At 39.2% G+C, this 15,837-nt stretch overlaps 1 protein-coding gene across 1 annotated transcript; it reads left to right on the top strand.

Annotated features, from left to right (window-relative positions):
• Nucleotides 1-7,072: 7,072 nt before the first annotated feature.
• On the top strand, nt 7,073-7,994 carry LOC306664259 (histone H1.8-like; the record flags this gene model as incomplete). Its single annotated transcript, XM_079145107.1, is given in 2 exon segments — nt 7,073-7,738; nt 7,740-7,994. Coding segments are annotated over 2 exon segments (921 nt in total).
• Nucleotides 7,995-15,837: the final 7,843 nt, after the last annotated feature.

The raw sequence follows: 15,837 nt of genomic DNA, 5'->3' as shown, positions 1-15,837 counted from the left end.
CCCCCCCAAAGATCGGAGTTACGGCTTCCAGGATTATTCAAGATGGCTGCTCTGGCTTCGAAATGTGTTGGCAAATGGGGAGTTGCAGCTCAGGGGTGGACATGGTCAGCTGGAGGTCCTGGAGACGGGATGCAGTTGGTCCGGCAGGGGTCCTGGGGGTTCGGTGTGTTTGGTGTAGTTGTGGGATCCTGGAGGCCAGGTTCAATCAGTCGGTCTGGGTTCCCGGTGATAGGGCTCAGTCAGTTGGTCTGGGGTTCCTGGTGGCAGGGAGCAGTCAGTCGATGTGAGAGCCCCAGAGGCAGGGAGTGGTCGGTCGGGCTGAGGGATCCTGGAGATGGGGCTCAGTCAATCTGGCAAGGGGTCCTACGGGGCCTGGCTATTGTCTCAAAATGGCGGCAGCCACATGTAATCAAACCCACAGGTAGTGTGACAGTGAACTTCCAGGCGACAGCAGGCAGCTGGTGCTCCACTGGCATCTGCGGTCAGTCTGCTGGCAGCCGCCGGACGATTGGGAGGTGAACCTTGAGCATTGGGTGATGGATGGGGTAAGGTAGGCGATGGACAGGCGAGAGGAAGGCAAATGGCAGATGATAAATACCTGACAGTGAGCAATCTGCTCTCAAAAAAGGTGTTGATATGCTGGCAGATTGCAGGTCATCACAGCAGACAAATGGGGTAAACACCAGGGAATTGATAAGCAGCAAAAACTGCCTCACCGAGAAACAGATATCCTCTGCTTGAATCCAGCGTTACGGAACGACAAGGAACGCAGCCTCCCTCTAGTCCGTCTTGGATCCTGTGGTATATTCTTATGTTTTTATTTATTTATTTTTTAAATCTGTATATATTTTTTCTCTCACTTGTCTGTCTCCCTGGATTCTCTTTCTCACTTCTCTCATGCTAATAGTCAACCTCTATTAATTCCTCCTTCACTCTTACTAGAAATTTTTACCTCTATATTTTCTCCGTCCCCCTCATAAACAGCACATCCTACATACTTCTGTTCCCTTTTTGTCCATCATTTGAAATGGTAAATCTTTTTAGAAAACTTACTGTTTATGCTGTGGACAATAATTGAGCACATCAATTCTGTTTATTGTAACAAAACTGTAGACACCTTAATAGGGGTTATTTAGTTTGATGCTGTATATTGTTTATATTGGGTGCTGTTAATGTTGGTCTCCCCCTTAAAGGTGAGGAACTGGAAGCCATCAGGGACACTATAAGACTACAGCGTAGAATCTGTCCTGCCTCAGATCCATATTGATAGATGGGAAGACACACAAACAATATGAAAAAACAAGAGAACAAAGCACCTCAAGGAAACCGAGATGTTTCAACAATAGAATCCATAGAAAACACAGTCGAAGAAATGTCAAAGAAGGAGTTTAGAAGGTACATAGTTAGACTGATCACTGAAATAAAGAATGATATCAGAGAGAAAATGCAGGAAGTGAAAAATCACTTCAATAAAGAGGCAGATTTCCTAATTTCTCTTTCTGAAGATTCATCACTTATGTATAAAAATGCGTTGGATTTATGGGCATTGATCTTGTAACCTGCTACTTTACTGAATTCACTTTTGAGTTCTAAGAGTTTTCTGGTGGAATTTCCAGGTTCCTCTAAATATATAATCATGTCATCAGCGAACAGGGATAGTTTGAGTTCTTCTTTCCCAATTCGTATCCCTTTAATCTCTTTGGTTTGTCTAATTGCTCTGGCCAGAGTCTCAAGAACGATGTTGAATAGAAGTGGTGAAAGAGGGCATCCCTGCCTTGTTCCAGTTTTTAGGGGAAATGCTTTCAGTTTTTCACCATTTAGAATGATATTAGCCATGGGCTTAGCATAAATGGCCTTTACAATGTTAAGGAATGTTCCCTCTATCCCTATTTTTTCTAGTGTTTTGAGCATGAAGGGGTGCTGTATTTTATCAAATGCTTTTTCTGCATCTATTGAAATAATCATGTGATTCTTGACTTTAAGTCTATTGATATGGTGAATTACATTTATTGATTTCCTGATGTTGAAACAACCTTGCATCCCTGGGATGAAACCCACTTGATCATGGTGCACTATCTTTTTAATATGTTTTTGTATGCGATTTGCTAAAATTTTGTTGAGAATTTTTGCATCGATGTTCATTAAGGATATTGGTCTGATGTTCATAGCTGCTCAATTCACAATAGCCAGACTGTGGAACCAACCTAGATGTCCTTCAATTGATGAATGGATAAACTGTGGTATATATATATACAATGGAATATTACTCAGCCATAAAGAATGATAAAATTATGGCATTTGCAGACAAATGGATGAAATTGGAGAATATCATGCTAAGTGAGTTACGCCAATCTCAAAAAGCCAAAAGACGAATGATATCGCTAATAAGTGGATGATGACTCATAATGGGGGGAGGGAAGGGTTAGTGTTAGGGTTAAGTTAGGATTAGGGAGGGGGGCAAGTATGGAGGAAGGAAGCACTGTATAGAGGGAAAAGAGGGGTGGGAGGGGTGGGGGGAAGGGAAAAAATAACAGAATGAATCAAACAACATTACTCTATGTAAATTTATGATTACGCAAATGGTATGCCTTTACACCATGTACAAACAGAGAAACAACATTTATCCCATTTGTTTACAATAAAAAAATTTAAAAAAAAGAAAATGAAAAATAAATTAAAAATAAAGAGGCAGAGATTATAAAAAGGAATCAAGCAGAAATCCTCAAAATGAAGGAAACAATAAACCAAATTAAAAATTCAATGGAAAGTATCACTAACAGACTAGACCACTTGGAAGACAGAACCTCAGGTAATGAAGAGAAAATATATATACTCTTGAAAATAAAGTTGACTGTACAGAGAAAATAGTAAGAAACCATGAACAGAAATTCCAAGAATTATGGGATAACATGAAAAACCAAATTTAAAATTTATTAGGATAAATGAAGGTGTGGAGATACAAACCAAAGGAACGCACAATCTTTTCAATGAAATAATATCAGAAGATTTCCCAAATTTAAAGACTGAAATGGAAAGTCAACTACAAGAGGCTTACAGGACCCCAAATGTACAAAATTACAGCAGACCCACACCAAGGCACATTATAATGAGAAGGACAAACACACAGAATAAGAATAAAATTTTAAAGACTGCAAGGGAATACATCAAATTGCATATAGGGGGGAACCAGTTCGAATCTCAGCTAATTTCACAACGCAGACCCTCAACAGCAGGTGGTCCTGGAATAATATATACCAAACTCTGAAAGAAAATATATGCCAACAAAGAATTTTATATCCAGTAAAATGAAGCTTCAGATTTGAAGACAAAATAAAAACTTCCATGATAAACAAAAGTTAAAATAATTCACAATTTGAAAGGCTGCACTACAGATCATTCTCAACAAAATATTCCATAAGGAGGAAATTAAAAAAAAAAAAGAAAACCAGTAAAGGGAGGAACTACACACTAAAGGAAAAGTCAATCAAAAGAAACTAAGTGAACTTAAAAATCAAAAATAAACCAAAATGATGGGGAATACAAATCATATCTCAATAATAACCCTGAATTTTAATGACCTAAACTCATCAATCAAAAGACATACTGGCATATTGAATTTTTAAAAAGATCCAACAATATGCTGTCTTTAAGAGACTTGCCTCCTAGGAAAAGACATCCAGAGACTGAAGGTTAGGAAAAAGCATGTCACTTACATAGACTGTATACATAAGCAAGGGTTTCCACCCTCATATCTGATAAAGAGGACTTCAAGCCGAAGTCAGTCAGAAGGGACAAAGAAGGACGCTTCATACTGCTTAAGGGAATCAGACACCAACAAGACATAAGAATTGCATATATATATATATATGTATATATTTTATACATATATATCTCAAACAATGGAGCATCTATGTACATCAAACAAACCCTTCTCAATTTCAAGAAGCAAGTAGATCACAACACAATAATACTGGGTGACTTTAACACACCTCTCTCACAACTGGATAGATCTTTCAAACAAAAACTACACAAAGAAATTATAGAACTAAATAATACAATCATTAATTTAGACTTAACAGACATGTATAGAGTATTTCATCCATCAATTAGCAAAAATACTGTCTTCTCAGCAGCACATGGATCCTTCTCTAAAATAGACCATATGTTATGCCACATAGCAAAGCTTAGCAAATACAAAAAAACAGAAATACTACCTTGCATTCTATCAGATTATAATGGAATGAAACTAGAAATCAAGGATAAAATAAAAAATAGAAGTTACTCCAACACCTGGAAACTAAATATCATGCTATTGAATGACAAATGGATAGTAGAATAAATCAGGGAGGAAATAAAAAAAAATACTTAGAGGTAAATGAGAACACTAATACAACATATCAAAATCTCTGGGACACAATGAAGGCAGTGCTAAGAGGGAAGTTCATTGCATTGAGCTCATTCACTAAAAGAATAAAAAGTCAACAAATGAATTACCTAAAATTACATATCAAAGCCCTAGAAAAAGAAGAACAAACCAACACCAAAGCACTAGACAAAAAATAATTAAAATCAGAACTGAAGTCAATATATTGAAGCAAAAGAAACAACGCAAAAAAATTGACAAAACAAAAAACCGATTCTTTGAAAAAAATAAAATCAACAAACCCTTAGCTACACTAACAAAGAGAAAAAGAAAACTTAAATTACTAAAATTTGTGAGGAAAAAGGAAATATCACAATGGACACAACTGAAATACAGAGGATAATTAGAAACTATTTGAACACTTATATCCAATAAAATAGAAAATCTCAAAGACATCAACTAATTTCTAGAGACCACCCAAACTGAATCAGGAGGACATACACAATTTAACAAATCAATTTCAAGCAATCAGAATGCATAATTGCATTCTACTCTCATGTATAACTAATTAGAAAAAAATTTTCAAAATTTTAAAAAATTAAAAATACTTCTATAATGGAGAAAAAATAAATCCAAAAACACAAAAAATAATAGTGTACCACAATCAAATTGGGTTCATCCCAGGGATGCAAACTTTGTTCAACATACAGAAATCAATAAATGTAATTTATTATATCAGTAGACATGAAAACAAGAATCATATGATCATCTCAAGAGAGACAGAAAAAGCATTTGACAAAATATAGCACCTCTGCATGTTCAAAACACCACAAAAGCTAGGGATAGGAGGAACATACCTCAACATTGTAAAAGTGATCTATGCTAAACTCAAGGACACCATCATTCTAAATGGAGACAAATTTAAAGTATCCCATCTAAAAACGGAAACAAGACAAGAATGCCCTCTTACATCACTTCTATTCAACATATTCCTTGAAACTCTAGCCAGAGCAATTAGATAAGGGAAAGAAATTAAAGGGATATAAATGAGAAAAGAAGAACTCAAATTACCCTTATTTGCCAACAGCATGATTCTATATTTAGAAGACTTATAAAACTCCACTAGAAAATTCTAGAACTCATAAATGAATTCAGCAAAATAGCAGGATATAAAATTAACCTCCATAAATCAAATACATTTTAATACATCAGTGATGAATCCACTGCAAGAGAAATTAGGAAAAATACTCCATCCACAATAGTTTTAAAACAATAAAATAAAATACTGTGGAATCAATCTAACAAAAGAAATGAAAGACCCCTTTGGATGTAAACTGAGGAGTGGGATAAATAGGTCAAATGGTGGTTCCATTTCAAGTTTTTGTAGGAATCTCATACTGCTTTCCAGAGTGGTTGCACCAATTTGCAGTCCCACCAGCAATGTATGAATGTACCTTTTTCCCAACATCCTCGCCAACACTTATTGTTGTTTGTATTCTTGAAGATTGCCATTCTGACTGGAGTGAGATAAAATCTTAGAGTAATTCTGATTTGCATTCCTTTAATTGCTACAGATGATGAACATTTTTTCATACATTTGTTGATTGTATTTCTTCTTCTGTGAAGTGTCTGTTCAGTTCCTTAGACCATTTATTGATATGTTTATCACCTTTAGCAATTAGAGAAATGCAAGAGATGAAAACTAAAGAAAGAAATTGAAGAAACCTTAGAAAATGGAACGATCTCCCGTGCTTCTGGATAGGCAGAATTAATTTTGTCAGAATGTTCATACGACAAAAAGCATTATACAGACTTAATGTAATTCCAATTAAAATCCTAATGACATTCTTCAGAGAAGTAGAAAAAGCAATCATGAAATTCATTTGGAAAAATAAGAGACCCAGAATAGCCAAAGCAATCCTTAGCAAGAAGAGTGAAGCAGGAGGCATCACAGTACCAGAACTTAACCTGTATTACATAGCAATGGTAACAAAAATGGCATGGTATTGGTACAAAAACAGAAATGTACACCAACGGTGAAGAAGATGCAAAGACACACCCACATAAATACAGTTATCTCATACTAGACAAAGGCACCAAAAACATTACACTGGAGAAAAGATAGTCCATTCAACAAACAGCACTGGGAAAACTGGAAATCCATATGTAGCAAAATGAAATTAAACCTCTATCTCTCACCCTGCACAAAAATGAACTCAAAGTGGATTGAATACTTAGGCATTAAGTATTAATAGAAAAAAAGTAGACCCAAATATGCATCATGTTGGCTTAGGACCTGACTTCCTTAATAAGACTCCTGAAGTACAAGAAGTAAAATCAAGAATCAATAAATGGAATGGATTAAAACTAAAAAGCTTCTTCTCAACAAACGAAACAATAATGTGAAGAGAGAGCCAATGGAATGGGAGAAAATCTTTAATACTTGCACCTCAGATAGAGAATTAATCCCCAGAATATATAAATGACTCCAAAGAAACAAAGAATACAATCAGTATAAGGGCTAAGGAACTGAACAGATACTTCACAGAAGAAACACAGTCAATCAAGAAACATGAAAAAAATGTTCATCATCTGTAGCAATTAGAGAAATGCAAATCAGAACTCCTCTAATATTTCATTTCACTCCAGTCAGAATGGCAATCATCAAGAATATAAACAACAGAGCCTCCGCCCGCAGCCGCCTGCCCCATGGCTCCCAGATGGGTCACCAGTGACGCGCCGGTCCCCTCTAGCACCCCTCCAGAGCCATCTGCGCCTCCTGGGTCTGGGAAGCCAGGCCCGAGCCAGCCGCGGGGCCTGGAGGGGCGCAGGAAGCCCCCGATGCTGCGCATGGTGCTGGAGGCGCTGCAGGCCGGGGAGCAGCGGCGGGGCACGTCGGTGGCGGCCATCAAGCGCTACATCCTGCACAGATACCCGCCGGCCGACGCCGCCCGCTTCAAGTACCTGCTCAAGCAGGCGCTGGCCACCGGCCTGCGGAGAGGGCTGCTCGCCAGGCCCGCGCACTCCAGGGCCAGGGGCGCCACGGGCAGCTTCAAGTTGGTTCCCAAGCACAAGAGGACAATCCAGCCCAGGAAGAGGCCGGTCCCAAAGGTCCCCGGGAAGGCCGCCGAGGCCCTTGGGAAAGGCGCCAAGAAGCCAAGCCAGGCGCAGAAGGAAGCCGCGCGCTCTGGCCGGGTGGAGAAGGCCGCCCCCAGACCAGGTGCAGCCAGCCAGAAGGTCCCCAAGAGAGGCAGGGAGGCCAAGGACACCGAGGCCAGGAAGCCTCCCCAGAAACCAGCCAAGGCCACTCGGGCCCCTTCCAGTGCCGTGGGCGTCGGTGAGAAGGCGAAGGTCAAAGCCAAGAGGAGCAGACAAGGTCAAGAATGGAGTCGCTTCCCCAGCCAAAAGGAAGATGGCAGCCCAGGCCCCTAAAGAGAGAGCGGGCCAGGGAGCTGGGCAGAGGCCCAGAACCAAAGCAGCTGCTGTTGCTCAGAAGGGTGACAGGGCCAAGGCTGTTCCCACAGCCCTGGCCAGGAAGACAGAAGCCCCCGAGGGCCCAAGAAGGCCCGGACTGCCCACCAAATCCTCATCCTCCAAAGCACCCAGCAAGAAGGTAGAGGCCAAGAGCTAGAGGCCAAGAGGTAGAGGCTGAGAGCTAGAGGCCGGGTGGACAGAGATGGACATTTTCCCTGAATTTTTATTCCCTGATAAACCATTATTCAATTTTATTGTAACCTATTTATCAATAAAGACTTAGTTTTCTTCCTTGTAAAAAAAAAAAAAAAAAAAAGAATATAAGCAACAATAAATATTGGCGAAGATGTGGGGAAACAGGTACACACACTTATACATTGCTTGTGGAACTGCAAATTGGTGCAACCACTCTGGACAGCAGTATGGAGTTTCCTACAAAAACTTGGAATGTAAACACCATTTGATCCAGTTATTCCACTCCTCAGTTTACACCCAAAGGACATAAAAACAGCATACTACAGTGATGCAGTCACATCAATGTTTAGCAACTCAATTTGTAAAGTATGGAACTAAACTAGATGCCATTCAACAAATGAATGGATAATGAAACTGTGGTGTATATACACAAGGGAGTATTATTCAGCCTTAAAGAAAAATGAAATTATGGCAGTTTCAGGTAAATGGATGGAGCTGGAGAATATCATGCTAAATGAAATAATCCAGTCCCCCAAAAACCAAAGACCAAATGTTTTCTCTGATAAGTGGATGCTGATCCATAATTGGGGGAATAGGGAAGAAAGAAGGAACTTTGGATTGGGCAGAGGGGAGTGAGGGGAGGGGAGAGAATGTAGTAGTGGGAAGGATGGTGGAATGAGACAGACATTATTACCCCATATACATGTATGACTACAATACTGGTGTGACTCTGCATCATGTACAGCCAGAGGAATGTTGTTCTCCATTTGGGTACAATGTGTCAAAATGCACTCTATTGTCCTGTATAACTAATTCAAACAAATTTTAAAATTTTTAAAAAGATAGACACAAAATCTCCAATAGTTATTCTCTGAAAAATATTAAAGTCTAATTTGAAACTTAGGGCCTTCACCTAGGAGGGATTTCTCACAAGATTGTTAACTGTTGAGGGCAAAGAATCTGTGGTAAGATTTGACTGGCTGGAGGAGCATGGGCCTGGAGAGCTTGAGCCCTACAGATTCTCAGAACTAAGCAACTCAATTTTTCTTCCAGGATGAAACTCCACAGTGGAGAGGAACTGCTACAAATATAATTCAAATTGAGTAGAACAGGGTCAATAGGGGTAGAGGAAAGAGAAGAGCCAGAAAAAGAAGACAGGAAGTCCATAAGTTCTCAGAAAAATGAAGCAATATTTTTTAATACTTTATAAAACCAGAAGGAGGAGTGCTTGAGAAGCAAAGGTAGAAAAACTAAACTGTTGACTCTTTTTATAAGTTTAATCAGCTGCTATAAACATTGCTGTGGCTGTGTTACTGTAGTATGCTAATTTTAAGTCCTTTGGGTATAGGCCAAGGAGTGGGATAGCTGGGTCAGAAGGTGGGTCCATTCCAGTGTTCTGAGGATTCTCCACACTGCTTTCCAGAGTGGCTGCAACCATTTGCAACTCCACCAGCAATGTAAAAGTGTGCCTTTTCCCCCACATCCACGCCAACATCTATTATTGTTTGTGTTCTTTTTTTTTTTTAAGTTCTTTAGCTTTATATTTTGAAATTAAACTTACACAAAAAATTATAAAAATAGTAGAGAATTCCTTTATACCTTTCATCTAATTTCCATTAATATTAACATCTTTTTTTTATTGTAAACAAATGGGATACATGTTGTTTCTCTGTTTGTACATGGCGTATAGGCATACCACTTGTGTAATCATAAATTTACATAGAACAAGGTTGTTTGATTCATTCTGTTATTTTTTCCCTTCCCCCCACCCCTCCCACCCCTCTTTTCCCTCTATACAGTATTTCCTTCCTCCATACTTGCCCCCCTCCCTAACCCTAACTCTAACCCTAACACTAACCCTTCCCTCCCCCCCATTATGTGTCATCCTCCATTTATTAGCGATATCATTCGTCCTTTGGCTTTTTGAGATTGGCTTATCTCACTTAGCATGATATTCTCCAATTTCACCCATTTGCCTGCAAATGCCATAATTTTATCATTCTTTATGGCTGAGTAATATTCCATTGTATATATATACCACAGCTTCTTTATCCACTCATCAATTGAAGGGCATCTAGGTTGGTTCCACAGTCTGGCTATTGAGAATTGAGCAGCTATGAACATTGATGTGGCTGTATCTCTGGAGTATGCTGATTTTAAGTCCTTTGGGTATAGGCCAAGGAGTGGGATAGCTGGGTCAAATGGAGGGTCCATTCCAAGTTTTCTAAGGAATCTCCACACTGCTTTCCAGAGTGGCTGCACTAATTTGCAGCCCCACCAGCAATGTATGAGTGTACCTTTCTCCCCACATCCTCGCCAACACCTGTTGTTGCTCGTATTCTTGATAACTGCCATTCTAATTGGGGTGAGATGGAATCTTAGGGTGGTTTTGATTTGCATTTCTCTTATTACTAGAGATGTTGAACATTTTTCCATATCTTTTTTGATTGCTTGTAGATCTTCTACTGTGAAGTGTCTATTCATTTCCTTAGCCCATTTGTCGACTGGGTTATTTGAATTCTTGGAGTAGAGTTTTTTCAGTTCTTTATAGATTCTGGAGATTAGTGCTCTATCTGAAGTATGATTGGCAAAGATATTCTCCCACTCTGTAGGCTCTTTCTTCACATTGCTGATAGTATCTTTTGCTGAGAGAAAGCTTTTTAGTTTGAATCTATCCCAGTTATTGATTCTTGCTTTTATTTCTTGTGCTATGGGAGTCATGTTAAGGAAATCTGGTCCTAAGCCGACATGTTGAAGATCTGGATCTATTTTTTCTTCTATAATCTGCAGGGTCTCTGGTCTGATTCCGAGGTCCTTAATCCATTTTGAGTTTAGTTTCATGCATGGTGAGAGATATGGGTTTAGTTTCATTCTGTTGCATATGGATTTCCAATTCTCCCAGCACCATTTGTTGAAGAGGCTATCTTTTCTCCATTGCATATTTTTGGCACCTTTGTCTAGTATGAGAAAATTGTATTTATTTGGGTTTGTGTCCGTGTCCTCTATTCTGTACCATTAATCTACCTTTCTATTTTGGTACCAATACCATGCCGTTTTTGTTACTATTGCTTTGTAATAGAGTTGAAGATCTGGTATTGCAATACCCCCTGTTTCACTCTTCCTGCTAAGGATTGCTTTAGCTATTCTGGGTTTCTTATTCTTCCAGATGAATTTCATAATTGCTTGCTCTATTTCTGTAAGGTACGTCATTGGGATTTTAATTGGAATTGCATTGAATTTGTATAGCACTTTAGGTAGTATGGCCATTTTGACAATATTAATTCTTCCTATCCAAGAACATGGAAGATCTTTCCATCTTCTAAGGTGTTCTTTAATTTCTTTCTTTAGTGTTGTATAGTTCTCATTGTAGAGGTCTTTCACCTCTTTTGTGAGATTGATTCCCAAGTATTTTATTTTTTTCGAGGCTATTGTGAATGGGGTAGTTTTCCTAATTTCTCTTTCTGAAGATTCATCACTTATGTATAAAAATGCGTTGGATTTATGGGCATTGATCTTGTAACCTGCTACTTTACTGAATTCACTTATGAGTTCTAAGAGTTTTCTGGTGGAATTTCCAGGTTCCTCTAAATATATAATCATGTCATCAGCGAACAGGTATAGTTTGAATTCTTCTTTCCCAATTCGTATCCCTTTAATCTCTTTGGTTTGTCTAATTGCTCTGGCCAGAGTCTCAAGAACGATGTTGAATAGAAGAGGTGAAAGAGGGCATCCCTGCCTTGTTCCAGTTTTTAGGGGGAATGCTTTCAGTTTTTCACCATTTAGAATGATATTAGCCATGGGCTTAGCATAAATGGCCTTTACAATGTTAAGGAATGTTCCCACTATCCCTATTTTTTCTAGTGTTTTGAGCATGATGGGATGCTGTATTTTATCAAATGCTTTTTCTGCATCTATTGAAATAATCATGTGATTCTTGACTTTAAGTCTATTAATATGGTGAATTACGTTTATTGATTTCCTGATGTTGAACCAACCTTGCATCCCTGGGATGAAACCCACTTGATCATGGTGCACTGTCTTTTTAATATATTTTTGTATGTGATTTGCTAAAATTTTGTTGAGAATTTTTGCGTTGATGTTCATTAAGGATATTGGTCTGAAATTTTCTTTCCTTGATGAGTCTCTGTCTGGTTTAGGTATCAGTGTGATATTGGCTTCATAGAATGAGTTTGGGAGGGTTCCCTCCTCTTCTATTTTATGGAATACTTTGAGAAGTATTGGAATGAGCTCTTCTTTAAAGGTTTTGTAGAACTCGGATGAGAACCCATCTGGTCCCGGACTTTTCTTTGTTGGTAGGCTTTTGATGACTTCTTCTATTTCAGTACTTGAAATTGGTCTATTTAAATTGTGTATGTCCTCCTCGTTCAGTTTAGGCAATTCATGTGTCTCTAGAAACCTGTTGATGTCTTCGAAATTTTCTATTTTTTTGGAGTATAGATTTTCAAAATAGCTTCTAATTATGTTTTGTATTTCAATCCTGTCTGTTGTGATATTTCCTTGTTCATTCCGAATTTTAGTGATTTGGGTTTTCTCTTGTCTTCTCTTTGTTAGTGTGGCTAAAAGTTTATCAATTTGTTTATTTTTTCGAAGAACCAACTATTTATTTTGTCAATTTTTTGTATTGTTTCTTTTGTTTCAATTTCATTGATTTCAGCTCTGAGTTTAACTATTTCCTGTCTTCTACTACTTTTGGTGCTGTTCTGTTCTTCTTTTTCTAGGGCTTTGAGCTGTAGTGTTAGGTCGTTTATTTGTTGAGTTTTACTTCTTTTATTAAATGCACTCCATGAAATAAATTTCCCTCTAAGTACTACTTTCATAGTGTTCCAGAGATTTTGATATGATGTTTCTTTGTTCTCATTTACCTCTAAGAATTTTTTAATTTCCTTCCTAATATCTTCTGTTATCCATTCATCATATAATAGCATATTGTTTAATCTCCAGATGTTGGAATAGTTTCTGTGTTTTACTCTTTCATTTATTTCTAACTTCAATCCATTATGATCTGATAGAATACATGGTAGTGTCTCTATCTTCTTGTATTTGCTAACATTAGCTTTGTGGCATAATATATGGTCTATTTTAGAGAAGGATCCATGTGCTGCTGAGAAGAAAGTGTATTTGCTCTTGGTTGGATGGTATATTATATAAATGTCTATTAAGTCTAAATTATTGATTGTGTTATTGAGATCTATGGTTTCTTTGTTCAAATTTTGTCTGGAAGATCTGTCCAGTGGTGAGAGAGGCGTGTTAAAATCACCTAGTATTATTGTGTTATGGTCTGTTTTGTTTCTGAAATTGAGAACAATTTGTTTGACATACATGGATGAGCCACTGTTTGGGGCATAGATGTTTATGATTGTTATATCTTGCTGATTTATGCTTCCCTTAAGCAGTATGAAATGACCTTCTTTATCCCTTCTGACTAACTTTGGCTTGAAGTCCACATTGTCTGAAATGAGGATGGATACTCCAGCTTTTTTGCTGAGTCCATGTGCATGGTATGTTTTTCCCCATCCTTTCACCTTTAGTCTATGGGTATCTTTTTCTATGAGGTGAGTCTCTTGCAGGCAACATATTGTTGGATCTTTCTTTTTAATCCAATCTGCCAGTCTATGTCTTTTGATTGATGAATTCAGGCCATTAACATTCAGGGTTATTATAGAGATATGATTTGGTTTCCCGGTCATTTGGTTCATTTTTAAAATTTTATTTATTTATTTGTTTGACACAACTTGTTTCCTCCTTTATTTGACAATTCCTTTAGGATAATTCCTCCCTTTGCTGATTTGCTTCTTTGTTTTTCATCTCTTCCTCATGGAATATTTTGCTGAGAATGTTCCGTAATGCTGGCTTTCTTTTTGTAAATTCTTTTAGCTTTTGTTTATCATGGGAGGATTTGATTTCATCGTCAAATTTGAAGGTAAGTTTTGCTGGGTATAAGATTCTTGGTTGGCATCCATTTTCTTTCAGGGCTTGAAAAATGTTGTTCCAGGCCCTTCTAGCTTTTAGGGTCTGGATTGAAAAATCTGCTGATATCCGTATTGGTTTCCCCCTGAATGTAATTTCGTTCTTTTCTCTCACAGCCTTTAAAATTCTGTCTTTATTTTGTATGTTAGGTATTTTCATTATAATGTGCCTTGGTATGGGTCTGTTGTAATTTTGTGTATTTGGAGTCCTATAAGCCTCTTGAACTTGATTTTCCATTTCATTCTTCAGATTTGGGAAATTTTCTGATATTATTTCATTGAATAAATTGTTCATTCCTTTGGCTTGTTTCTCTAGGCCTTCCTCAATCCCAATAATTCTTAAATTTGGCCTTTTCATGATATCCCATAGTTCTTGTAGATTCTGTTCATGATTTCTTACCATCTTCTCTGTTTGTTCAACTTTGTTTTCAAAGTCAAATATTTTGTCTTCAATGTCTGAGGTTCTGTCTTCCAGGTGTTCTATCCTACTGGATATGCTTTCTATGGAGTTCTTAATTTGGTTTATTGTTTCCTTCATGTCAAGAATTTCTGTTTGGTTTTTTTTCAATATCTCTAACTCTTTATTGAAATGATCTTTTGCTTCCTGTAATTGCTCTTTTAATTGTTGATTGGTGCGATCATTCAATGCCTGCATTTGCTCTTTCATCTCATCATTCAGTGAGTGCATTTGCTCCTTCATCTCATCGTTTGCTTCTCTGATCATTTTAATTATGTACATTCTGAACTCCTTTTCTGTCATTTCTTCTGCCATGCTGTCATTGGGTTTTATTGATGTAACATCTAGATTTGTTTGCAGCATTTTCTTTCCTTGTTTTCTCATATTGTTCATGTATCAGTGGACCGCTGAGATATTGCAGATTTCCTCTATTGACTTACAATGTCCCTGAAGATTTCTATATATATCCCCCCTTAGCCTTCAGTAGGCTGAAGTCTTGGAGGAAGTTGATAATGCGGTGCTCCACAAGGAAGCTGCCTCTCTAGGAGTGGTGGCCTTCAGGTGGGGTATAATCCCTGCTAGTGGGCAGAGGTGCCTCCACTTGTTGACCAATGGTCATCCAAAGGGGACCTAGGCTGTGGGCTGAGGCAAGGCCTATTTGGGCCTGAGTCTCTGGTTTTACCGTCCTTGTGGGGAAACCTCACCCGGCAGGGAAGACTCACCCGGTGGGGAGGTCTCGCTGGTCATTTCCTTCCTAGAGGTTCCCCTCAATTTACAGCTACCGCCTGGGCTGGGCTGCCTTCCTCTGCAAAGTTCCCAGGGGCCCGGCCCTACCTCCTGGGCCTGGGAGCCTCACCCTTCGCAGATGAATCTCCTTAGACTGCCCCTCCTCAGAGAATCTGCCTGCAGGCCTGGAACCTTCGCTCCGCCCTAAGCCTGTCTCTGTGCGGCTCTTCCACCCAGAAGCCTCCTAGATCCTGGGACCCTGCTCTGCACCTAATCGCCTGGCTATGCGGCCCCTCCTCTGAGCAGCCACCTGGGGCCCCGTACAATCGCTCTGAGACCCAGAGACCCGCCACACGCCTCTTCCTCCAGACAGCCGCCCAGTATTCCGGTGCGGTCAGTAGGAGTCCAAGAAACTCACTGCGTGCCTCCTCCTCCCACCGACCACCCGTAGCCCGGGGCAATCAATCACTCCGAGTCGAAATGACCCTCCCTGTTCCTTCTCCTCCTCCAGGTAATCCCCCGGGTGTTCAGGAGCGGTCACTCTGAGTGGCTGTGAGTCCACATGACCCGCTGCACGCGTCCTCTGGGCAACCGCCCGGAGCTCTGGTGCGGTCACTCGAGACCAAGCGACCCAC

The sequence above is a fragment of the Sciurus vulgaris genome (genome assembly GCF_902686455.1).
Source record: "Sciurus vulgaris genome assembly, chromosome: 6".
In the NCBI taxonomy this organism is placed as follows: domain Eukaryota; kingdom Metazoa; phylum Chordata; class Mammalia; order Rodentia; family Sciuridae; genus Sciurus; species Sciurus vulgaris.
The sequence above is the reverse complement of the archived record's forward strand: the minus strand, read 5'-3'. Positions and strand labels throughout refer to the sequence as shown.